General features: G+C 31.4%; 1 protein-coding gene and 1 long non-coding RNA gene across 2 annotated transcripts in view; both read left to right on the top strand.

The window, feature by feature from the left end:
* The window catches only part of LOC149908636 (uncharacterized), a 306,382-nt gene that overhangs the window by 253,480 nt on the left and 25,389 nt on the right, over nucleotides 1–27,513 (top strand). The gene's annotated exons all lie outside the window — the stretch shown is intronic.
* On the top strand, nucleotides 12,558–16,953 carry LOC149908638 (procathepsin L-like). The gene is made up of 5 exons (XM_090101642.1): nucleotides 12,558–12,789; nucleotides 13,668–13,791; nucleotides 14,864–15,048; nucleotides 16,496–16,615; nucleotides 16,805–16,953. The coding sequence occupies exons 1-5, from the start codon at nucleotides 12,558–12,560 to the stop codon at nucleotides 16,951–16,953; spliced, it is 810 nt and encodes a 269-aa protein (XP_089957768.1).

Below are 27,513 nucleotides of genomic sequence, written 5' to 3'. Positions count from 1 at the left end.
AAGTTCTCTGCTGCCTCCTTTTTTCTCCATCCTGCGTGTAGCTATTTTTATAAAGATTTTTATGCGAATTTTATAATATCATCAACCAATCTTCTAAAACCAAGGCGTTATCCTTATTTCGATCAAGGCCCTGTTATAACTTCCTTAATCATTTTTTTGGAAAATATTTGTATTAAAATTTAGAATATTAGCAAGTTAATGACGCGAATCCATAAGATTTTCCTAATATACTCAACAAGGCCAAACACCTTTTCACGAGAAAAATGTTTTAATGTTGGTATTCTGAAGATATCATAATTATTATTACTTTAAACAGAAAATGGTAAAAAAATGTTCATCTCCTGTACTATTAACTTGAAGTTTGTCCCAACTAAGTTGACCTGTACAACATAATGCTATTAAAGACCCAACAGAACATTGAATAGAAGGGTCTTACAGCCGCGGTATATTTCAATGGCCAGATCCGTTGAATAAGTTTCAAGTGACGATAATGTTAGGAATGGGTTCATGAGCCTTACCACCGATATTCGAGCTTGATTTTATTATCGACTGTATGCCCCGCGGTTTTACCCGCATTACTCTGAGCCTATTAGTCTTAGCATGGTGATAATTTTAATTCCTCGATCCTGAATTCTTACTTTGCAAACAATTCGAGTTTTCCAGATTGAATAGTAAGTATCATCGAACAAACGGCCGAGATTAGTTTCATTTTGAACAAAAAGAGTATAAAAGAGTATAAAGAGTATAAAATGAGTGTTAAATCGAATCAAACTCGATTGAATCAGATCTCGATACTATCGGTAGTAAGCCCAGTCCGCAGATTATATATTGAACTAGATGGCGCAAATGCACAGAGCGTGTCATAAATCAGGTTGAAAGCACTCAATAACGTGACATATTTCAACCGGAGTTCTAAGAAGGAACATTTATATAGGATGTTTAATTACAGTTTTATAGATTTAAACTTTTGTAAATTGAAAGAGACGTTCTGATAAGAAATGTTTTCTTTTATAATGCTTTAAACTGTGACACGATGAATTTGCGTTTCGCTTGAAACATCTAGTATATTATGCGCTCTTTGTTAAATCAATAATGCATTGTACTGTTATGTTTTAATAATCAATCTTAATAGAACTTATTAGTTACTTATTCATTTATTGAATTATATCTGGAATACCTCTATTGAATCCTTAAATTACAATGCCTGAATATATAATGTTTTAATATTTTACCTTCAATTAGGTTAAACTTACTCAAAGATATTAAATTTCATAGTTCTATTAAAATCATTATCATCATCATCAGCCCATACACGTTCCCACTACTGGGACACGGGCCTCCTATAAGGGTATTAAAATCGATCGTCGCTTATTCCTCCTTATAGAAGAATGATAAATTGTAAACACTATAAAAATACTAGCCTTGTACCCCATAAAACAGTTGCCCGCAATTACTACTTTCCACATTGTATGCAATTACGAGATTCCCATTCCAATACGTTCGCAAACAGTATCAGAGTCCAGGTCCTTCAATAGTTTATGTAATCCCCTAGAGTTCCACGTTTAATGACAATCGTAAGAGCTTCCACATTTCAGAGTGTGATTAGTTTTGCTATTATCGACCTTATGTTCATTGTGATTAGGGTCAAAGATGATTGGATAATTGTAGCCTGTAGGTTATATTTAGATGGTAATTTAAATGAGCCTTAACTTCTACATACTCATTGTACTCAGATAATAGTAAATTCAATTTTAATATAAGTTCAATTGATACACTTTGACAACGGATTGATCACTAGGCACTAACCATACGATGCTAATTCTAGTTTTAAATAAATAAATAAACCAATAGAACATTGAATTACTAAATACTTGTTTCCCTCAACGCAGTAGGTATAGATGTATAGCTACCTCATTAGATTTTAAAGAAGAAATAAGGCATCAAAATTTTGTCATTAATTACGATAATACATGGCCGATTTTATAATGCTTCCATTAAATTACAAAATACAAACAGATTTTATTTCACTCGAAGTACCAGCAGCGTAAACAATCAAGAGGTATTACAATTACATAATACATAATATAGCAATTAAATACATTAAAAATCTTTATCCTATAGTCAACATACCTCATTATTTCAAAATTCGAATCGACGTTATTCTCTAATGAGACCATGCTCTCCTTCATTTCTTTTTAAATATCAAATATTAAAACATAATTATCCTAGTACCTATACCTTGTTATTTTGCCTTCTTTCGCAAACTGGCAAAGCCCTGAAAGTTTAGTAAAAGTAAAATTCAGTAATGCATTTACTGAAAACTACATGAAAACCCTTAAGTCGAGTGAAAGTAAAGATTATAATACTAAAGTATACATGAAGCCAGAGTGGAAACTAAGGCGGTGTAAAATATTTAAGTTGCCTTTCAGGAAAATAGACTTTTTCTATGGGTTCAAGCCTCAAGGTGAATAAGACAAGAGGTAGGGCTTGAGGCAATTTCTAGCATAATAATAATGTACACAATGCGAAGGAATTCAATGGAGTTTGTTATTTTTACAGTATTTTATTTAAGTCTAAAAATATAAATTTTAACAATATTTTACCCAGTTTAAATCTTAATATAATTTTTATAACAGAATGTAAATACGAATTTTTAAATCACCTTAAATCATGTCTTCAATTTTCTTCCGTTGAATCAGCCATTCATAAATATAAATAAGTGGTATTTTAATACGCTTAAGATATATTTATGCTTTGATAACTGATCTTCTAGAGCTCTGTAAATAAAATAAGAAACTATAAATAGTATAATATGAAAGCAACGTAAAATAGGGTTAGACGCTAGAGCTCAAGGTCTGAACTATGAAGAACTTTGACTTTGTGAGAAGTGCTGAGGTGCACTAAGACGCACACAATTTACTCAAAGACTTATAATTACGCCAATCATTTCACAACAAAGTTCTCAAAGACCTAGCTTTAAGATGGATTATGATGATGAGAATAATAGCTGGATAATCGTCCCATTAATATGCAAATTGGGACTTGGTAATTCCAAATATAGGATATATTATTATCTTGTATGGTATATTTTATTACGATATTTCTTGTGTCTTCAAAATTATCTGTATCCAATAAACTGTTTCCTTTTTACATCGTAATTATTTAACAAAATTCCACTTGATTTTCTTCTCACATTACTTTTACAATCTTTCATGGTTTGATTTCCACTGGTCTCCGCTGGGTATCACCTTTATCGATTTCCTTTCCAGGTGGCATTCCTTCGATGCGCGGCTTACAATTTTTCTTCAATGATTCTTTACCGTATATTCTCAAAAAAACATAAGAAAATAATCTGAAATTGTACTGAAAATGCAAAAAATTAACGAGTACATTCGAATAGTGAAAACTCATTTAAAAACAAGTGACATAACTGCGAACACTGCATTGCTTCGAATCTTTTTATCTCGCAGAGCGTGACTGTAGAAGCTTCGAGAATTTTATATTACAGAAGTAACTTCTGAGAAGTTAGTTGTGATGTATGAGGAAGTATGAGCTCAGTCACAAACGATCTCACATAAATCTAGTTTATAAAGGATTATTATACATCTTTAGTTTAGCGACAACTTATACGACGGATCTGTAGTAATGGGGGACATTTAGTTGGAGTTTTGTTTTATACTGACCTTCTATAGGCGTATAGTTAGAAACGGGTAGAAAAATAAGATTTGAACTATTTTATGATTCTATTTCTTTCTTTTGGAGCAAGAAGAATAAAAAAAATCCCATTATTTTGTTTGCAGGACTCAATTATCAAAATTTAACGCATTTAATTTGCAAGCATGCAAGTTTAATGAAATTTTTCTTTTAATGCTTCAAGAACCTTTGGTTTGAAAAACTCTAGCTGCCATATCATTTATAACAAATATATTTTACCCACTTAGACCTTGATAAAACATTAACAATAGTTTCTGCTATACAGAACGTCTTACACAGCAAAAAATATTTTCCGCCAATAATTCAAGTGAAGAACATTCTAACGTACAACTTCTGACAACTATCCGTAAACAATATCAGAAAATAACCGCAGAGCACAAAAGTTCGAGCCATCTTTATTCTCATTTCGCGAATAAAAACTATTGTTTCTTTAAACTTTGCCACAAGTTTTTATTAAACCGACGCACCAAGGTAATTATTCCGTCTTCAATGGTGACTTGAATCTCTAGAGATGGGATGAAATGGACTTTGGATATTGCATAAGGGATTGATTTATAAGTGGGAGTAACTCGTATGATAGTCACGTGCACCGTGGTTATAGTGGTTGATTATATCCTTAGTAATATTATTGTAAACTAGCTGTGCCTCGCGTTTTCACCCGTATTGCTCCGCTCCTGTTGTTCTTAGCGTGATGATATATAGCCTATAGCTTTCCTCGATAAATGGGCTATCTAATACCGAAAGAATTTTTCAAATCGGATCAGTAGTTTTTGAGATTAGCGCGTTCAAACAAACCAACAAACAAACTTTTCAGCTTTATATTATTAAGTATAGATTCGCAGATGTGTTCTGTTCATGCTATGCTTGTGAAAGTGTTTGTATACCTTTTCGTTTTGTTTGTTAGTTCCATAGCGATCGAACGAATTTTGCTCAATTTTAGTGTAGAGATAGATAGTGTGTACATAGAAGAGAACTCCATGAAAATACTTTTCAAATATTTTTTGTTGATGAAACATTTATTGGTATACTGGATGTACAAATCGAAAAGTGAAACTTAATATAAAAATATATAATCTAAATGTATACTTACTCCGTGGGTCCAACCTCCAAAGCTCACATTACTCCACCTATTATCTAACGAGATCCCATCTTAGCTCGAACACCTACGTAATGTATTCGTTAATAGATGACTCAAATTGACTGACTGATGACTTTACAGAATGTAATTGTTACATATATTCAATATTCAATATAATCCTTGATTAACTTACGTTCAACATAATACACGGTTACACCATTGGATGTCTGGAAGAAATCGCTATAAAGCGATGAGACTGCCATTGCATATGCACTTTATTACTTTAAAGATAGATACAAACGCCAGCGATATTTTAACATGTTATTTTACTAAATTGATCAAGATAAAATCGAATTGATCTCCCAGTTAAGTCACTCCAATTTTTAAGCGAAAAATAATCTGAACAAAAAGTATTATTATCAAAAACACTTCATTCTTAATCCATACTAATATTATAAATGCGAAAGTAACTCTGTCTGTCTGTCTGTTACTCAATCACGCCTAAACTACTGAACCAATTTTCATGAAATTTGGTATGGAGATTTGATTTGATACCCGAGAAAGGACATAGGCTACTTTTTATCCCGGGAAAATAACGCAATCCGGGAAATCATGGGATTTATGGGATGGGATTTTTTCCCATGGGGGAACGGGAACTATGCGGGTTTTTCTTTGACTGCGCGGGCGAAGCCGCGGGCGGAAACCTAGTACTTAGTTCATAACTTTACCTATGATCAAACTGTCCAGTTACATCCACGTCTACCATTACATAGAAAAATTATCTCACTTTTCTCGACTAAAAAATACAAGAGATTTCTAAACAAAAGCGGAGCGTTGATGAGGGCAAGATCCTGTTATAATAATTATAAGAACAAGGCTTTGTAAATGCAACACGTTTAACATTCATTAGCTTTCAAAGAGATTTTTAAAGTATAATTTTCACGAATAAAAGGGAATATTAATGGGGTTTCATTATTACTGTTATAAATCTTCATCCGTGGGTTCTTTTCAGTGTATATTTATTAATTGTGGATGTATTAATGCATTCATGGTTAGTTTGAGAGTCCTAAAATTTGTTTTGGGAAAAAATAGAAATAAAAAATTGATAAAATAAAATTATTCGTACGACTTCTGTACGAATGATAATAAATTGTTTGTCCAGTACCCGTATTAATAATTATATTGTTCGTACAGTAACTGTATTTAATAGACTCAGCCATTTTTTAAAGTGATCTTTCTTTCATTCAGACCCTCTACACCTGCAATGAAGAATACATTAGAACATTAACAAGAATTAAAAAAAATCTGCAATACAACAAAAAATTTAAATACCATAATCATAAAAATATTAAATCGCAATTTGCATCCAAATTTCGAGCTCATCACAAGACCATTTAATATCAGAGACTTACCATATCGATATTTTCATGCATAGGTAATAACGTTGAGTGCTTTAAAATGAGCAATGAAAACAAAGTTACTTAAAACATAGGGAAATTTACCTGCATTTTCACATTTTTCATATATCGTCCATACATCGGCTACCTATACAAATATTTTCTCGGAAAACTCTTTGCAGGCATATTTTTATTTTGGGAATAATACTCGAAACCCTGAAAAAGTAGAAGCAATACAAAACACAAAGCTTTACAAAAGCTACGCATGATTAAATCCAATTCAAAAATTACCGGACTATATTTTAACGCAGCAAATGTAATGTAAATTGTAAAAATCTATTCTTAATGGTTTGTGTTATTACTAAAGTACTACTAGATTACTCTGTATTATCGCGAGGAATTGCGAAAAACTTACGAGGATGTATTATCTATACTAATATTATAAAGCTGAAGAGTTTGTTTGTTTGTGTGTTTGTTTGTTTGTTTGAACGCGCTAATCTCGGGAACTACTGGTCCGATTTAAAAAATTCTTTCGGTGTTAGATAGCTCATTTATCGAGGTAGGCTATAGGCTATATATCATCACGCTATGACCAACAGGAGAGGAGCCACGGGGGTGAAACCGCGCGGAGCGGCTAGTTAGAAATATACCAGTGTCGTAACCCGCTATCTAGAGTCCTACGTGAGCTTGTTCTTAAATATAACAGTCAGCAGCTAAACATAACAGTTACCTTATAAATTGGCATACATAGCTAGAGTAGCAAGGCTTACTTCTCCAATCAGTTCTTAAATTTAACAGTCTGATCTTAAATAACAGTTACCTTATAAAATGCGATACTAGAAACACGTGATGACGTGAAGCTTGTTCAATCGGGTTATTAACCCATTGTCGAGATGAATGAGGAAAAAATTTACGAGGGCTTCCTTCTTAAATAAAAATATAACAGTCTGCATCTAAAATAACCTACCTTATAAATTTAAATACATGCCTAGAGTAACAACGTACTTCTCCAAACCTTCACGTAACGTTTACGCTTCCAATCAAGCTATTAACATTAACAATACCGAGCTTACTTCTCTAATCTGCAGTTCTTAAAATAACAGTCTGATCTAAAATAACAGTTACCTTATAAATTGCCATATATACCTGAGTAACTGCACTTACTTCTCTAATCAGTTCTTAAATATAACAGTCTGCATCTAAAATAACAGTTACCTTATAAATTGCTATACTAGAAACACGTGAAGCTCGTCCAATCGGGTTATTAACACAAACAATGCCCATACTCGACCCATTTTATTTTAGCGTGCACTTCATTTGAGCTGGATTGTGTGTGCATGCTTTATGCTTCATTTGGGACAGCCAATTTGCGTTTTTACGAATTATTAAGCTAAGATAGAGTTGCAAAATGTAGTTCGTTATCGGAAGATGTGAGGCGATTTTTAAAAAGAGTTTTATCGTTCGCCACAATCTTTACTAATTCTGTAGACTAAGAAGTATCAGTAAGTTTATCAGGCATGTTTTGTTACTTGTGTTTTTTGTTTTTGTGTTATAATGAATAATCGCAATATATTTTATTTATTTATTTAACACTTTATTAGTTGTACAATCAGGAAAACCTTAAAATTACTTACAGCTAAAAAACAAGTTTTTACAGTTATTATTTTCAATAATACGTTGTCAATAGTTAACGTTGATATTTAATAATATGTCTCCTTTCTTCAATTATTATAATATATTATGTGAACTATGTTAGCCAATGCTACACCTTGCTTATTTTCATATTTATTTAAATTAAATTAAAATGTGTATTATATTTTAATAAATTCATGGTCACAGCAACAGGGGATGCACATACAGTGCGAGTAGGTCGTTCGTTAACTCTAAATGGTTTATAATTAATTTAACCCTTGTATAGACTCCTATATAATATTATGCTTAGCTCAATTATAATATTACATATTATAGAAGTGCTTAGAAGCGTATGAATCGAGTTATTATATGAAAGGAAATTTACTCCGAACGTAAATCTGTCGAAGCTTGTTATCTCATAGATCTTTACGGGATGAATAATTAATATACAATTAATGAAAATCCCTATGAAATCCTCTATAAAATTAAAATACAAAAAATGCGTGAAATCAGCTGATCCGATTTTAAAATATCACATTAGATAAGAAGAATATATTATATTAGTACTTCGTACGAAGTGCTCTTTAGATGCATATTGTGTAGAGCACACTCAAATTCGCGAAAATTTTAAAGTCACATACCTACGTAGTACCAACAAATGTGTATAAAAAAATAATGTACTTGAAAACGTTTGAATTGGCATTGTGTATATTTTCAACACGCACACTTGTACAAATACGTGTGTGAGTGTAGAGCGTCATGTGCAAAAGGTAATAAAAATATACATAATTTTTAAATGCTTTAAACGTTTTGTTAAAATACCATTACTTGATTATATTGTATCTAGGTGTTTAATGTTTATATTAAATGTGGCAAATATTTAAATGAAAATGTTTTCGTATTTAATAATGATGTTCATTCTATAGTCTGTACAGATCATGTTCATATTACTTGAATGAATTATTATGTATAATATAATTGATTATTGGCAGTTATGTAATAAATGTAAGAACTAAACAATAAAAAAAGTATATGAAAGTAAAAGAAACGCCAAAGTAATTTTTAGGTTTTAATTTTAGCTTTTACATATTTCTTAGTTTTAAATAACTACGTCATCCGTTTATATTATTCATAGTACAGATTATTATCTATACTAATACCTATACTATTACATTATCTGTGCTAATACCAAATTCTATAACCATTAAAGGCCACAGCTTAAATAAATTACATCCATCGAAAGCCACAGAGTATTCTCTATGTTCTGGGATTACAATTACTGAGACATTTGGTCGAGTATTAACTTCATAGCAATAATAACAGGTAATTCCCTTAGGGGCTTTCAAGGGCTATTGAACGTATGGGCAGCTAGGGTTGCCACAATTTAGTTAATCAGTATTGTATTGAAATTTTACTTTAACAATTCATTCCGGATAGTCAAATATTCTTTTTATTTTTAATAAGTACCCGCAATAAATAATTATAACAACAAATAATTATTTCAAATATACATTATTCGAAGTTAGGGGCTAGGGCTGACACAAATTTTGTTAACTAGATATCATAACTATTCATTTTATGTCAAAATAAATATTTTCCTTGTAGAATATTAATTATTGAATAATCTATACAATTTATTGAATACTATCAAAACATAATATTTAAATATAATGTAGCTGAAACGAAAATCGTGGAGTTAATTAACATCACGATTCAATTTTCAATTTCTAGGAATATCGAATATTACTCGTCCTATATTATTTATATAATCCTACTCTTTTGAGGTATCCTTTACTAAAAATTTACATACATAGTATGTAATACGTATTGACTCTTAAATTCACACTACATTAAATGAATTTTCTGTTATCAATAACTATAAGTATATTCAACTTCAAAACACTACATTACAATGTTATCTCTATTTAGATCAAATACGAAAAAGCATTAAAAAGAGCCAATCTTACAAAAATAAAATTTGTGAAAGAAACTACACCCATATAAAGAATATGAACACGTAAGATTTATAATATAAATGTGAGTATACCTTCCTTTACAAATTTACTTTTGTACATAAACAAGTCACCTATTGTATTCCAAACCTTTATCCCATTATAATCCCATTATTGTAAAAACCATGTTAACAATTGTATTCTTCTAAATATAATACTAGAACTTTCCAATTCATAACAAGATAAACAGAAAATAAAAGATTACACAAATGTCGCTACCAACCTCTTATCTTTTAATTAACTCTCAGAAACGTCTGGACAATATGTCGGAAATTAATCTACGTTTATTAATACACATTGGCTGTAATGTGCTTCCTTTGAGGCGACTATTACGCTAAGGAATATATTGGCAATATTAAATTAGCACGTTTAGAATTAGCCTCTTTAGGTATGTGTTTGTAATCTAGTAGGCTATGGCATTCGTGAACGTGTAAAGTAAGGTTTCAGGAGTAAGAGGAAATTATTTTGAATTAATGCTACTTTTTTATTTTCATAACTCTAAACAATTTTGATAAAATGGATCTAAAACTTTTTTTCGTATTTACATATTTCGTTGATCTTCTAGTTTACATGTAATTTTTAAAAACTGTAATATCCTTACCGTCTGCGACCGTACCTATCATAATATCATCTCTTCTAAATTTCCTCTTAATCTAATACAACAAACATACGAAAAAATGGTTTAATTTTCTTTACACATCCCCTAAGAACAATATCCTCAATGTACGATTCCTAATCTCAATCCAGTCTAAACCCGTTATCAAACAAATACACAATCCAAAGAAAAACAATACAATATTAATCGTAAGAGCGTAGCAATGGCCCTGCGGCGTATAACGTTAACAAAGTTATTTGTGGCAACCCTAGGGGCAGTGCAAATGAGAGTAGTTCAAGTTAAATTGATCAATTAAAACTTGAACATTTCTAAGATAGCCGCTGAGACTGATACGATCTCGTGGAGCAATTCGTACCATTACACCTATGTTTGTTTTAATTAATGTACCATTAAAGAACACACTGTATAATAATATTAAAAAACTGAAGTGTAGCTGTGAAGCTGGTTTCAGGAACTGCTGTTTCGAAATAATAATTTACGGTTTACGACTTCTATAGAGAAGAGCCGGCTAATTGTTCTTTAAAATCATATCAATTTAACATCATTCTATAATTCTTTATTTGCTTGTTAACATGATATAATAATATAAAGTTGATTCATTTGTTTTACTTTCAGTACAATAATTATCATTTCTTTAATTCTATAATTATTTTTTGTTGGATACGTAGTCCAATCACGACCAATGGAAGCAGAGCATCCATGAAAAATGTTGAAAACGCAATAAAATTCATCTATTTATAAATATAAGCCACAAACTAGATTTACTGCGCCTTCTCTGTGCAGTATTATTACTTTGTTAAGTCGTCTAAGTAGTGTTATTATGGTTTAAGAAGTGGCTTACTCCGGATTGTCGGGTTCAACAATAACAAGAAGCACCCTGTTTTAATCCGAGACGAGAACGCAAATATTTTTGTCTTGAATTATTGCATCAAAATATTGTACAAATATCGAAATATCCAAGTTATCCCTTTTGTAATTATAAAACTTCGTATAATTAAAATGTGGCTCTTTTCCTAGAATAGCAATAAACACTGAATTCCTGAAAACAATTCCTGAGTCAATTAAAAAAAAATCATAATTTGAAAGGGCGATGGATTTTCCTAAAATATTTGATTGTTAGGCTTGAACTTTCCCTCCATTAATTTATGCCATTACCATACTTTATTTCATTATATCAGTTAAAAATTAATTATTTAGACGGTGCCCGTATTGAAATTTTCGGCGTCCAATTAGCACGGTAGTTGTGTTGAACAGATGTCAGCAAAACAACTACGAAAAACCAAGAGATTTTCGTTTCAAAAATGGCTAAAATCAGGTCACGCTATATTTTTTCTAACATGGAATCCGCTTAAGGAAGCTGATTATATTTTCATCGTTGTGTGAAGCAAAATTGCCGATATATTCGAATTAATCTTATTGTTATGTATTGAATAAGAAACTAAAAGCTATTTTAATCTATTTTTATTTTCTTATGCTTATTTTAGATTTTTCCATAAGGTATATTATAAAAGATATTATGTCTGTTCATCTTTGGCTTTCCAGATTCAACATCAAGTACAAAGTTACTAAAATAATATTCGAAAGTCAAGTGTATTTTATTGAAGTTAAATTGAAATATTATTGAAAGCTATTCAATATTTCATGGTACTGAATAATTTTACGGACAGTTTAAAATATGTATAAATAATTCATGCAGTTAGGCGATGTTTTACCAAAATATGTCAATTACGCGGATTGAACATGCCATCCGATTTCAGATTTACTAATAGTAACGTAAACATTTCATTCGCATTTACTTAATTTATCAGCATAATTAATTTGATTGAGCGCATACATCGCTTTATTACCGTTTTTCGAAAGCGACAAATCTCACTCCGATCTCAATATATTAACAACATAATCAAAACCATCCACATTCATACATCAAAGTTATTTACTGCGTTCCACTTAAAAAATTGTCCATTTATTACGAGTGCTATGTCAAACTCGCGAGACAGCGGCACTTAAATAAAAATTGCAATAAAACCGATGTAAAACATCGACGTAGCTCGGATTCCGGAAGGCTCGTTTTAAAAGCGCGTTTTCGCAACGAAAATTATTTGTTCAGAATGCGTGTTCACGGGCTGATAGTAACTGTATTTTTCTTTAATTATGTGCATTGCTACTTCATAAAGAAACGAGTCGGAAATGAACTGGAACTTTACAATGCGAGCGATGTTGTGCTCAAGCCAATAAACAATGGTCCATCGCCGCTTTACTTTGATTGGAGGGAAAAAGGCTGTGTTTCGCCGGTTAAAGATCAGGGAGCTTGCGGCGCATGCTGGGCGTTCAGCGCCGTCGGTAATGCCACTTTGAATGTTCTTGGCGTAACGCCAACCCGTTTTAAATACAATAGTTTAGTTACAGAGAAAGAAGAAAGGAAATTAAAAGTACATTTCTTTTGTATGAATACGAGGCCAGTGTCATGCCAGTTAAGCCGGGTCATGCGAACTTATATTTTATTATAAGTAGACTGTTGGGTTCAAATTGCATTAAATGTAGCGCAATGTCAATCCCAATTTTCCCAGAAACGCCAATATTGCAACTCAAGTAGAGGACTCCAACAAGCTGAAGTTAAATTATTAATATGACGACGATATACTTCATTATTTGATATACTTAATTGTACAGGAAATATCAGAGAAATGTTTAATTATTATTTTCATAATTCGTTAAGCTGTTCTTAATTTGATTTCGGATAAAGAATTTAATACAAGCACTTCATATTTCCGTACATATATTTTACATTTCATATTAATTTATTTTCACTTTCATGTAATAATTTTAACTTCTTTATAGAATGAAATCTAAAGCTACCTTCGAGTCATTATAATAATTGATAGCCTTTGGCTTCGATCTATTATGCTGATTTAGGTAAACCACAGTATTCATGACATCTTCCATTGTTATGTTTAGAAGTTGTTATTATCCTGACTTATTAATGGGATATGACGTGTATGATTGTCTTTCTTTCACATCGAAACGGAGCGAATTTATTATATGTTTTCATGTTTAAAATTAAGGCCTAGTGATATAGAATATTCCCTGACGAAGCCGCTGACGGAAAGCTAGTTTCTTAAATCTTAGCAGTATTAAAAAACAGTTTCTTCAATTTGTATCACCTATCTTATCTTCTGCTATAATTAATGTCTCAATTATTTCTATACAAATTGTTTTAGCCAACATCGAGAGCCATATAAAGATATATCTGGGCAAGGAGGTGTCACTCTCTGAACAATTCTTGATTGACTGCGAAGTGGGCAGAGTCGGCTGTCAGAGTACCACTGTGTTGAAAGCGTTTGCGTAAGTTTTTAACTTTATCTAAGTGAAATACGTATTAGAACGGATTAAATTCTTATGTTTCGAACAATGTGATTTTTATATCTATATTTGATTTGGGAAATAAATATCTATCTTACTAAGAAACCAGATTCGTACGTATTTTATTTGTATTTTCCTTCATTTTTACATTTACATACGGTATGTTTCATTGTCTAGTATCATAGTTAATTACGATTCGCATAATATGTTTACTTTTATATTATTTCATATTATTTCATTTATATTATTTCATTTATATTATTTCATTTATAAGTACTTATTTTAATATGAAGAAATCTATTGCGGATAATATCACATTATTAGAAATTTCCATTGGGCATCGCAGGTAAGATTATATACTTCCAGCGAATGTCTTTGATTAAAATCTGAATTCTGCGAACCGTAGACCAGCAAGATAGAAAATAAATAGCAAGGTTCATTGAACTTCGCAATATAATTCATGTTGTGCAGTTCGCAATAGTAGTAAAGTTAAATATTACAGTATAAACTTCTTGCCACTGCGTTTCTCGCGAACTCCCAACGAGATCTTAACTAGGTCCAGTGAGTGCTTACCAATTGATAATATTATTTATTCTTTGGACTTCTTCACAGGAAATTTATAAAACGTTCTGGTGAAATAAATTGATGACACAGAGAAAAAATCATTATCGTAATCTGTGTGTGTGTGAGCATGCGTGTGTAGTTCCACACAGTTAAAACCTAGTTAAATTCACACGTATGAACTTTTATCCTGAAATTTTTTACATCTTGTTAAACATAATAATAAAAAATACCTCCAAACAATTAAGCTGTTAAGATTCTTAATTATTCAGATTAACTACAGTTTCTTAAGCTCTACATTTACTTACTATTATATTTCAAAATATTAATACATGAATGTTTTCTTCTGATTATCTCAATTATGTAGAATCACTTTTCTGCTAAGGTCATAAGCTATTTTTCCTTCTCTACTTCCTTATGATTCAATAACTCGAACCTTATATCTAACAATATCATGTTCCACGTATAGTGAAGGTCTTTCTTGCTCCAACAGTGAAATCGTAGCAATCTTCGGCGGGGTGCTCCAAGACCAGGATTACTTTCCCTACGCGGGTCGACCACAGGGCTGTCGCTGGCAGAACAAGCCTCAGCCTGTGCCTGTTATAGGGTTTAGAAGGGTGAAACCAGACGAACGTGTTATGGTGGAGTATTTGTACAAATATGGACCTCTTTCTGCTGGTATGTAATTGCCAAGATATAGGGTATTTGTTTATTAAGATCAAGAACCATAATTTTAAAGGAAACCATAGCATGCTAGTGTTCGAATACTTGTTGAAAATTTTTGAGCTTAAGAAAAATAATCGCAATTTCACGGCTTCGCACGGGTGCAATTGGGTGCAATGCTGATACTAAATACACTACAGAAAAACTTTTTACGTTGTATATAAAAACATAGCGGCCCGGCCTGCCGGTGCCGCCGCAAACGCTACGTCCCGCAATTTTTAAATCTGTAATATCTTCGAAAATATTCACTTAAATCATACGATGTAAAGGGCCATATAGATCTATATTAAATGAACAATGTATTTAAGGTATTTAATTGGTTAAGGATTAATGCTGTATTGGTTAAAATCGCTTCGAAAATTAGCCATTATTTGTCGTAAAAAGTAAATGACAAAAAAAAGTTATTGTGGGTTATCCATAAGAGATAGACATATGCCATCGCGGACTTTTCTGTAGACCTTTTCAATGTGTACAATACTTAGTACATTATTTTGATAAAACTCGTAGGGTTCAGCCTGCGTTTGCAATGTAAGCGGAAAAAATGTAATTATTTACGACATCACAATAGAAACCTCAAAAATAACAGTACTTCTCCACTATTTAATGGATGTTATTATACATATAAACCTTCCTCTTGAATCACTCTATCTATTAAAAAAAACCGCATCAAAATCCGTTGCGTAGTTTCAAAGATTTAAGCGTACAAAGGGACATAGGGACATAGGGAAATAGGGACAGAGAATGCGACTTTGTTTTATACTATGTAGTGATAGTGATGTTTTGAAAAACTTTGTTCGTACATTAAAAAATGTAAAGTAGGAAAATGTATTAACATTTTTTATTAGATTTAATCTGTATATGTTTGGTTAAAAACTCTGACAGTTTGAACTGTAATTTATCATGCTGTTGTATGAGCAATATTTTAGTGTTCGGTCCCAAGAGAGTCCCAGTTTAACATAGAAGATCAAAATTATTTTTATTTAATATATTAATCATTGTTTTTGTTATTAAAATTAAATGAAACGAATTGTGATATAACATAATATACTTACTTCCTAAGTTGGCGGAATATTATGGTTATAACTTACTAGCTGCTCCGCGCGGTTTCACCCCCGTGGCTCCACCCCTGTTGGTTGTAGCGTGATGATATATAGCCTATAACCTTCCTCGATAAATGGGCTATCTAACACCGAAAGAATTTTTCAAATCGGACCAGTAGTTCCCGAGATTAGCGCGTTCAAACAAACAAACAAACAAAGAAACAAACTCTTCAGCTTTATAATATTAGTATAGATAATTCAATACGTTCTATTTATGATATTAAGAGGTGCCATTTTTGGGCATATAGGTAATAATAATAAAAGCGTTATGCTCACTTTTAAATAGTATTTAATATTCACAGCAATCAATTCAGCATCCATGGAAAAGTATAAAGGGAATTTCATAGACGAACCCTCTGACGCTGACTGCCCCGCCTCGAACTTGGATCACGCCGTTCTTATAGTTGGATACAATACTTTTGGTAACTCTATTTTAACTACTCTATATTTAATTATAATTCTATCACAACTTATTTGCAATAGAACGACGGATCTACGTGATTTTTTGCAAATAAAAGGTGGAAGGCTGTAAAACGACATAGGATACTTTGAATCTAAAATTATCTTTAAATACCTATACGTTAGTCTTTCTCTGTTTCCTTTCATTTCAGTCGATAACACTACAGGGAAGGCAACCCCGTATTGGATTATCAAGAATTCATGGTCGAAGAGTTGGGGAGATAACGGTTTCTACTACTTAGTGAGAGGAAAGAATGCTTGCGGCATCGCTAGTGATGTATCTTTTAGTATTGTTAACTAGAAGAAAATTAATGTATTGAAAAATACTATGGTGGTTTTATTTAGTTGAATATATGTAATGTTCTAAAGTAGACACATAAGTTAAAGAGAAATGCAATTTAAATGTTTATTTTATTTCTATAATATAGTTATAACGATGTATCTTATAATTATGTTATACATTATATAGTGTTATGGTTTCTATGAGAATATAAATCATACTTAAATAGCAGAATATTTTTTTAACTCTTCCAAAAGCAGGTACTTATAATCTTTGACTTCTAATAATATTATAATGATGGCTTGTTATTTCTTAATCCTTTTATATTTTGAGACACACGTGTTTTATTTTTTCTCTTATTATGCGAAATAAGGAAGATGTTTCCAATCCCAAATGATTGGAATCCAAACATAATCTACGACATGTAAAGTAGATGTAATTGTATCAAAAACCTTTTTGATACATTGCTTAATACATATTTAATTCAAAAAAATTACTCAATTTTCGCAATCATAATTTTCTTTCCTCGGAAATGATCGTAATATCTTGCTTCTTTATTATTAATTATATTAAGGATATATTATCCAGATAGTAGTCTGAATTTTTACTAATTATAAAATTTTACATTAAAATAAAACTGAAGAATTTGTTTGTTTGGTTGAACGCTCTCAGGAACCGATTGTGAAATTATTTCAGTGTTGAATAGCCTATTAATCGGGCAAGGCTATGTTATCATCACGCTACTATTATAGTATTATCTGTGCTACGACCAAAAGAAGTCAAGTAATAGGGGTAAAACCGTGTGGCACAGGTAGTAATATTATAAAACCAAAAATGCGTGTAGATTTGAAAATTATCTTCTCTTCTTCATATACAAGTGATTATAATGTGCAATAACAAAAAGGCGAGTTCGAACGAAGTCAGAAACTATCACTAGTATTAAAGTTGTCAATGCAGATTTGCCCTTCCCAATCTTGTAAATGCTACAACGTCGGTGATCGATGCTAATAATATTATAATGTGGGTCAGGTCCATAGAACCTCTACATACGAAACCCTTTGAATTTGATCCAACATTACATTCGCCCAACAACCCTTGTATAACATTACATGATGAACTATGTTATTAAAGGATCTGGTTGTTCTTATTTCGTTTGACATTACTGGTGAAATCTTAGCTGAACTTTGTATAAAAAATCAATATGGTGAATGACTCTTAGCACAGACTAATAATAATATACTACGTATACAAGCTCTTAGCTACTTTTCAAGCATTTTTACTTGTGAGGTGAAGCTATAAAACAACATGAATAATATAATACACACCAACTAATATTATTATCTACGTATAAATCATTGAATAAAGCAATTCGTAAAATACATCTTTGTGTACATAAATCTTAACCTAAAAATTACAAATGTACAATAATTCACCAACTAATATGTGTAGGTGCTTGTAACAACGATAACAGGATAAAATTAAAAAGCAAATAACACAAATACACTGGGGTAGAAGCCTTTGAAAATAATGAAAAGATAAAAAAAATCGCAGTCGGATGAAACCCATTAGAAAAGGAGGGGAATATGATGAAAATAAAAGGAAAAATAAATTACGGTCAATCCGGGTTCGGGAAGTGGGAGGGGGGAGCTTTTTAGGGGAAAAAATGGTTTCTCCTGATTTCCGACAAAACTACAAGTCCTATAGAAAAAAGTTCAATGGCAAAGTTGTAGGTAATTACAAGTTCTACAACTTTTGTATTCACAATTTTTTCACATAACCTAAAAATTTAGGTGAAAAATTCAAAAAACCAAGTTTTTGGTCTTTTATTTCTATCTACTTCAAAATTTATTTTTTTTCTGCGAAACTTTGTGGAAACTTACTTTATTATGTCCCAAATACACTGTAATTTATTTGATTGAAAATATTTATTTTTTCGCCTTATTTTGAATTAATACCAAAAAAACAACCTAATTTTCAATCGAAAAGTCACCCGTCAAAATATCAGTTTTTTTCAATAACTTGGGGTGCCTTTTATTAATTGAAATCTCTACTTTTATATGGTGTAAAAAAAAATAAACACCACTATAGTAAATGTTCTCAGGAAATGCATACAAACAGTGTGATAATGAGCTTTTACTAAATCAGGCACACTTCTTGAACTCTATATCTTCTCTTGTATCGGCTTTTCGGTAATATTTCAAAAGAAAAATAATTATCTGTTCTAAGTTTAATATTTTACAGCATATTCAAAAGCAAAATGATGTCGATAAAAACATTTCAGGTAGTTCGAGAAGTGTGCCTGATTTAGTAAAAGCTAATTTTCAGACTGTTTGTATGCATTTCCTGAGAACATTTACTATGGTGGTGTTTATTTTTTTTACACCATATGAAAGTAGAGATTTCAATGAATAAAAGGCACCCCAAGTTTTTGAAAAAAGGTGATATTTTGACGGGTGACTTTTCGATTGAAAATTAGGTTGTTTTTTTGGTATTAATTCAAAATAAGGCGAAAAAATAAATATTTTCAATCAAATAAATTACAGTGTATTTGGGACATAATAAAGCAAGTTTCCACCAAATTTCGTAGAAAAAAAATAAATTTTGAAGTAGATAAAAATAAAAAACCAAAAACTTGGTTTTTTGAATTTTTCACCTAAATTTTGAGGTTATGTGAAAAAATTGTCAATACAAAAGTTGTAGGTCTTTTTATTACCTACAACTTTGCAATTGAACTTTTTTCCATAGGACTTGTAGTTTTGTCGGAATCAAGAGAAACCATTTTTTTCTCTAAAAACCTCCCCCCTCCCTCTTCCCGAACTCGGATTGACCGTAATTTATTTTTACTTTAATTTTCATCATATTCCCCTCCTTTTCTAATGGGTTTCATCCGACTGCGATTTTTTTTTGTTTCAAAAATTATCTACTCTAGTCTAAAAATAAACAAAAGTGGAATAACATAACATTTTATTTCGTAATAATTAAATCAACGATTTTCGGTAACATACCTGTTCCATAATTACTTTTTCATTCCGTTTCCAGCTTTCGTAATAAATTGGTTCATTTTAAACTCGTAGTATTCTCAACAGACGGTATAAATTGAGCGCTTTTATTACAGACTATCAATTGAAGAAGATTATTCTCGAACATTCTGAAATAAAATTTTCGTAATTCGATACTGAAATTCTGTAATATATCTTATTTTCTGATTACTTAAGCAAAGCGTATATTGTAGAGCGTTTATATTGAACGTCTCAATTTATGACAAAGTATTTTTAGTACCAACCAGGAGAGCATTTGTCTTAATGACTGTGGACTTAATGACAAACAACGGTTACTTTTAACTTGCACTTCTAAAACTCGGAAACGCTCAGCGTATTTTCTCATTAACAAGAACTGGTTTAAATCCTGTAACTTTGGCCGCCTACATACCTACTATAAGTTACAACTGCGTAAACACCAGAGGACTAACATAACAAAAGTTGAAATAAAATCCTTACGTTGTTAAAAGATACATGCTTCCTGAAACTTAAAGATTATCTTGAAGATAATAACGTGATGTTGTTGATGTATGTAGATTGTAGATGCTTTATTTGAGGCAGATAAAAACAATAATAATAACCATTTGAAATAAGTAAATTTCGGCGTTCAGAGTAACTAAAATGAAATAATCTTTATTTACCAACTTTTATTGGCTATTGTATTTTTGAATGTCAATATTTTCCTAATACATTTAGACTCTCCACTAAATTTCATAGAACTCAAGAACTAGCTGGACAAACAAAAAAAAGTTAAAGTAGGTCTTAAGTCGAAAAGTTTGTCCATCAGACTGTTTGGTTTGCTGACAGTTTCTTGGATGTCTTCCAAATAACTTTGCATTGAATTCAAATCAAATACAAAAAGTTTCAGCTCTGTAACGATGATATTTTGTGTCCTTTGTTTGATCTGTATTATAGGAATAAAGTGGGATTGATAATAAAAATGATTAATGCGTAGTGACCAGTGACTTGTTATTGTATTAATGGATAACTTTGAAACGTGGTACTTAAAAGTGACTTATTAGGATAAAAAAATATTTATAAAATTAAGTTTTTTGTTTATTTCTCTTTTTTACTTCAGGTATTATATTGAGTACTTAATTAAAAGAAATTTGACTGTCTAAATGTTTAAAATGAATAAAGTACAAAAACTGTAAAATTGTTATTTATTTTTTTTATTTTTATCATTTTTATTGCATTTGATATTATCATGCATGAGTCGATATAATTATGATACCTAGCCTATTAAAATTTACAAGACTTATAATGAAACTATAGCAAGAGCTTATAGGGTAACTTATTACCCTATAACAATATAATGTAAAATAGAAAACTTTACAAACCATAAAATAAACAATGGGCACTTCTAGAAGACCATAATTTCAGAGCAATTCAGACGAAGTCATCCAAGTATTGGGAATCACAAAGTTTTCCAATAAAAAAAACTTCATTCGCTGAAACGGAAAGTGTGTCCCGTTTTCCGAATGCTAAAGTGGACTAAATTATGCAAGAAGTTTTGCGAAATGTGTATAATATTTTAAACGATCAAATTCGATCGGAATGAGAAAAGAATTTCGTACCCAAGTTTATTAATTATTTAGGTATCTTTTTTAAAATACTACATAACAAAATTGTTATAAATGTTTTATTTTAAAATATGTACCTACCTAATTTGTTTTATCTTTATGACACTACTAGATCTCCGCCCGCGTTTTCAAATTAAAACCCAGATAGTTCCCGTCCCTGTGGGATTTCTGGGATACTACTTACATACCAAATTTCATAATAATCGGATCAGTAGTATTTGCGTGAAAGAGTAACATACATCCATCCATCCTCATAAATGTTCGCATTTATAATAATACCAGTACTACTGTACCAGGATAGATAACGTACGTTTTAACACAGACTATGTAAGTCTTATACACCGTACTACATCTACGAATAACCAAACTACCTCACGATACAGTTCTCAATACCATTTCACCAAGAATGACCAACAATAATCTCAAACAATTAGTTGAGGGGACGCTCCATCCGTCAAACTAAGCACGGACTGTTAACTAATGCCGTGGCTCGCCGCGATGGAGCACGCTCTAAATCTCTGTCTATTTGTTAACAGTAATAAGCCGAAATAAATATAGAAATGAAAAAGTACAGGCTTCACTATTAGAGGCTTGAAAATCTGGTAAGTTGTGACTGACTTGAAGGCTGGTTGTTATGTGCGAGAGAGTTTAGGTACTTGTTTTTATCTGATACAGAACAAGTTTGCTGAAATTTCAATAATACATATATTACACGTACTTATCTTCTCTTATATATAAAAATGAATCGCAAAATGTGTTGGTAAGCGCATAACTCGAGAACGGCTGAACCGATTTCGATAATTCTTTTTTTATTATATTCCTTGAAGTACGAGGATGGTTTTTATGTAGAGAAAACGTAAATATGTACCACGGGCGAAGCCGGGGCGGACCGCTAGTTTCTAATAAAATGAATAGGTATATTATGTGTGTACACGGCAAACGCATTGTTTCGAAACAATAACCCGATTTTTATCATTTACTTATATAATAAAAAAAAAAAAAAAAAAAAATGAAAAATATATTTATTTAAAAACCATACATATGTTTTACACAGTTACAATTGTATTTATGTTGCACGTTTTACATACATTTGGCTTTATCTAGGTTTATAATAAAGGTTTACCAATAGTACCCACACTAGGCAAGCCTGTATCGTGGGCACTGAGACGATTTTACAAAAAACTAGGTGTCCTCGGTATAATCAACTATAACAACACGTTCAAAAGCATTCCATGACTTTAATGCTACAGGATAATAAAAACTAAAGGTAGTTTCTAAAAAAAATAAAATTAATATAATATATTATGAAATAAATAAAATATATATACATAATAAATAAATAAATATAATACATAATAAATATATATACATATAACAATAAATATAATAATTATGAAATGATATAAGTGCCGATTATACACGAATTAAAATAAAGATGCAAGAAGATTTTCTGTTGATACGTAGTTCAGAGAATTAAGGAAGTTAGTTACGATGATCTTTGCTTTTTTCGGAGAACAGTTTTTAATGTTACAATTGGAGCAAATTTTATTATAAATAAATATACCAGCAAAAGGATTGAAACGCTTAGCAAAAGAAGTATTAACACGAACATTTGGTATTCTGTAAATACGCTTTCTTACATAATCCTTGTAATCGGGAGAGGTAATCACCCATTTGTGCGTAGATATAATTTTATCAAGGATGAAAAGTTGGCGGACTGTAAGAACACTAGCGTCTTTATAAAGGTTAAAGGTAGGGTATCTAAAAGGTTTTTGCAGCATAGTTTTAAGTACCGCTCGTTGAGCCCTTTCAATACGAATTAGGTTTGACTTAACGGCACCTCCCCACGAACCAATGCAGTAAGTAATTAGAGATTGACATAGCGCGAAATATATAGTTTTAAGTAATTTGACATCGGCAGATCGGCGGAGTTGCTTCATAATAAAAATGATTTTACGCACGCGATCAGACAGAAGATTTATGTGATTCTTAAAACTCAGATTTTGATCTACCAAAACTCCTAAATACTTGGTAACTTCAACTCTTTTAATATATTGAGGTGCACAACCGTCAGGAGATATATTAATTAATTCTATTAGGCAAGGGGCGGACGCAGCAGTCTTACGAAAGCAGATAAAATTCGTCTTGTCTAGATTCAGGGTCAATAAGTTACGTTCGAGCCAAGAATTTACCTGTATCATTCCCTGCCTTGCAGCTAACACTGCCTCATCCCAACTGCCACCGTGAAAAGTGATAGCAGTGTCATCCGCATAACAAAGAATATCAGCACCGCTAAGGGGGAGGTTGTGAATATCATCCATGTAAAGAATGAAGAGAGTCGGACCCAGGATGCTGCCCTGTGGAACACCGTAATTAACTTCTTTCGTGGCACTAACACTCTCTCCAATCTTTACACATTGAAGTCTCCCTCTGAGATAAGTTTCAAACCATAGCAATGCATGACCCCTAACACCCTTATCATGAAGTTTTCTAAGCAGCAGTGGGATAGAAACAGTGTCGAAGGCCTTCGCAAGGTCTAGAAAAACACTGAGACATGCGTTTTTGTTGTCCAAATGTGAAGATACTATTGATGTTAATAGGCTTACAGCATCTGACGTACTTTTTTGACATCTGAAACCGAACTGACGCGATGATAGAAGATTATTGGACTCTAGAAACTTGGTAAGTCGAGAGTTAACAATTTTCTCAAGAATTTTAGAAAAAACGCCTAACAGTGATATCGGCCTATAGTTATTGGGATTGTCACGAGTTCCTGATTTATAAATTGGGCAAACTGCAGCAACCTTCCAGCTATTAGGGAAAATACCGAGTGATAGACTTCGATTATAAATTGACGTTAAAGGACATAAGATTTCTTCCCGAATCTGCTTAATTATTGAATTATTAAGGCCATCAATGCCAGGTGATTTTTCATTGCGTAATTGTAAAATAAGGTTTTCAACTTCAAATGTGTCTGTTGGACTCAAAAAGAATGATTTATCTGGGATATTGTTCGATTTAATACTTGACGCTAATGTATCTTGAGTTATTTGTAAGTTATTTAAAATACGAGTAGCATATGATTCGCCAACAGAGGTGAAATGTTCGTTACATATATTAAGAGATTCAGTAGTTCCATTTTTATTGATATTTAAAAGATCTGAAGGTTTATTTTTGTGGTTATCTATGTAACAAATATTTTTAACTGCATTCCAGAGCTTTTTGGGGTTTCCTACACTAGATCTTAGGATATTGGCTTCATACTCGCGTTTCAGCTTTTTCAAAAGATTATTAGTAAAATTACGATAACGGTGGTAGACGTGGAGTAAAACTGTATCAAGAGAGTTTCGTTTAACTCGAATGTGAAGACGATCTCTGTGACGGATGCAACGCAAAAGACCAGGAGTTATCCACGGCTTTAAGATATATTTTGACCTGGAACAATAAATTTTTTGAGTGTGTTTATGAATTATTGTTAATAGTGTTTCTGTAAATGTCTCAACCAAAGTATGTATATCCTTTATAGCCATAACTTCGGACCAATTTACTGTTTTTAGGTCGTTTTTGATGAGATCTATATTTCTTTTAAACATAAACATTTTTGGTGCTTGAGTTTTTATCTTCCCGAGTCTCATGCCAACCATGACAGTATCGTGATCTGTTATATCAGTTCCACAAACTAATCCTAGGACAGCTTTGTTCGTTTTGACAAAAATATGATCGAGACATGCCCCTTCTCTAGTAGGCTGTGTAATCGCGGGAACAAGACCAAATTCTGCCAAGATACATAAATAATCATGCCACCAGGAGTTTGCAGACTGTGGCAAAATGTCGATGTTGATATCACCCGCCAAAACCAAATATTGAAAATTTAGTGTTGTAAGGTGCATGTGCAAAGAACCAAGAAATATTGAAGGATTTCTGAAGGACGGGGAGCGATAAATACCTAATATGCAGGTTTTTTCATCCAGCACAAGCTGTAAACAATTTGCATCGTCGATTAAAGGTTCCGACACTGAAACGCTCAGGGAATTCCGAACATAAGCCACAACTCCACCGTTTTGGTTAATGAACTTGCTAGTTTTATATGCAGTGTAATTAGGTAGTATAGGAATTTGCAACAGATCATTGAGCCAACATTCTGTGAGTATAATAACATCATACACTATATTTAAACGTTTTAATGCTACAATTAAACTATCGAAGTTTTTATTTATACTACGAATATTTAAACAAAAGATTTTTAAATTATATTCACTTGTAAGATAAGTTCTGCATGATTCAAGGTTAGAAACAGTGTTACATTTTATTTTATACGAATCTAAGTCTGTTGCAATGTTATTCGCAGCCATTGAAAATAATTGTTAAGATCCATTTGAGTATTTTTATATATTGGGAACAAAAGTGAAAATAATTTTTTAAAATGTGATAAATATTTTTTCTCGCCTGGTGATAATATTGTAGCAAATCTGTGTATGTGCTAAAGTGCATTAATAATATATTATAATTTTCTTTATCATAAATTAATGTGAAATTATATAATATTTTATGTTTATAATAAGTACAATAAAATAAATATATATAAAAATAAATTATAGAATGTAATATATACATAATTATGTGAAATAATACAAAGTTATACACAGTTAACATATTTCGATGAAGATATAAGACAAATAGGTTTCTTATTAGACTAATCGAACAATAATTAAGACTTTTACAATTAAAAGAAAACGAATCAATAATGTTATTACTACGACTGATTGGTGACGTGTTTGTCTGTGTTAAAAATATTGGCAAGAACTTCTCGTGACCGGATATGAATTGCGCTTTTCCCTTCGCGTTGTCTAACATAAACATTTCCGTTACTGCACCAACAGAATGCATAACCGAAGTTCTTATATAGACTTCGAGCTTCACGAAATAAAATTCGATTATCTTTGGTTAATCTTTCATTTATATAAATCTTACAAGCATCTCGAATAAGTTAATAGCATTTTTATGGTAGGATCACTAACTGAAACAATCCAGTTTATTATGTAACTATCGTTACAGAAATAAGATGTTTTAGGAACTTTTGTTTATTATTTCACTGTAGCATGTTAATATTTCCAGAAAATAATGTTTCACATTATTTTGTATTATAGCGTCTTAGGCTTATATTCCGGGAACAAGGATTAAAGTGATTTAATTTTGAAAATTCTTTCACTTTGAGAAGCTACGCAATGTCTGAGAAGCGAGAGAGATCTAATTTACGCTTTATTAGTACAAATTGAGATTCCGAAACTACATATTATAAAAATTTAAATATAAATCAGTTAATAATTGAAATAAGACAATAGAATGATTAGATACTTTTTATATTATTACACGCTTTATATTAGCTTCACCTGTATGTTTGTAACCGACTTCTTTGGACGCGATTTTGACCCACTTTAAACGGCCAGATTTCGTTCAAACTTTGTAGATTTATTGAGGACCGATGACAATACACTAATTTGATAAAATTTTCTATTTTTTAGTTCGGTTTTCTATAAAAAGCGTGTTTTTTAGTTTTTTTTAAACTATTATTATTTTTATTCATAAACCAATGTAGAAAGAGAGTTTTTATGTAGCTATGAGGTGTAGGTATATAATAAATATATAAATTCAATCGATAATTCACTCAACTTTTATCGTTCCTTTGTTTAGAAAAATACGATTAACTACCTATTAATGTAAAGATACGGGTCACCTAGACCCGTATCTTTACATTTATAGATTGAACATACAACATCATAAATAATTTTCTTTTGTAATTTATAGTGAAAACGTTGTTAACATTTCAAAAATACTCCACATACATTTACTCATAGATAATTATATCTAATATATATTATAAAGGCGAAAGTTTGTAAGGATGTATGGATGTTTGTTACTCTTTCACGTAAAAACTACTGAACCGATTACAATGAAATTTA

The sequence above is a fragment of the Colias eurytheme genome, chromosome 5, assembly GCF_061535395.1.
Source record: "Colias eurytheme isolate Ceu_HAF_F1 chromosome 5, ilColEury1 Martin Lab GWU primary, whole genome shotgun sequence".
In the NCBI taxonomy this organism is placed as follows: domain Eukaryota; kingdom Metazoa; phylum Arthropoda; class Insecta; order Lepidoptera; family Pieridae; genus Colias; species Colias eurytheme.
Note: the sequence above shows the minus strand (reverse complement) of the source record. Positions and strands in the feature narration are given on the sequence as shown.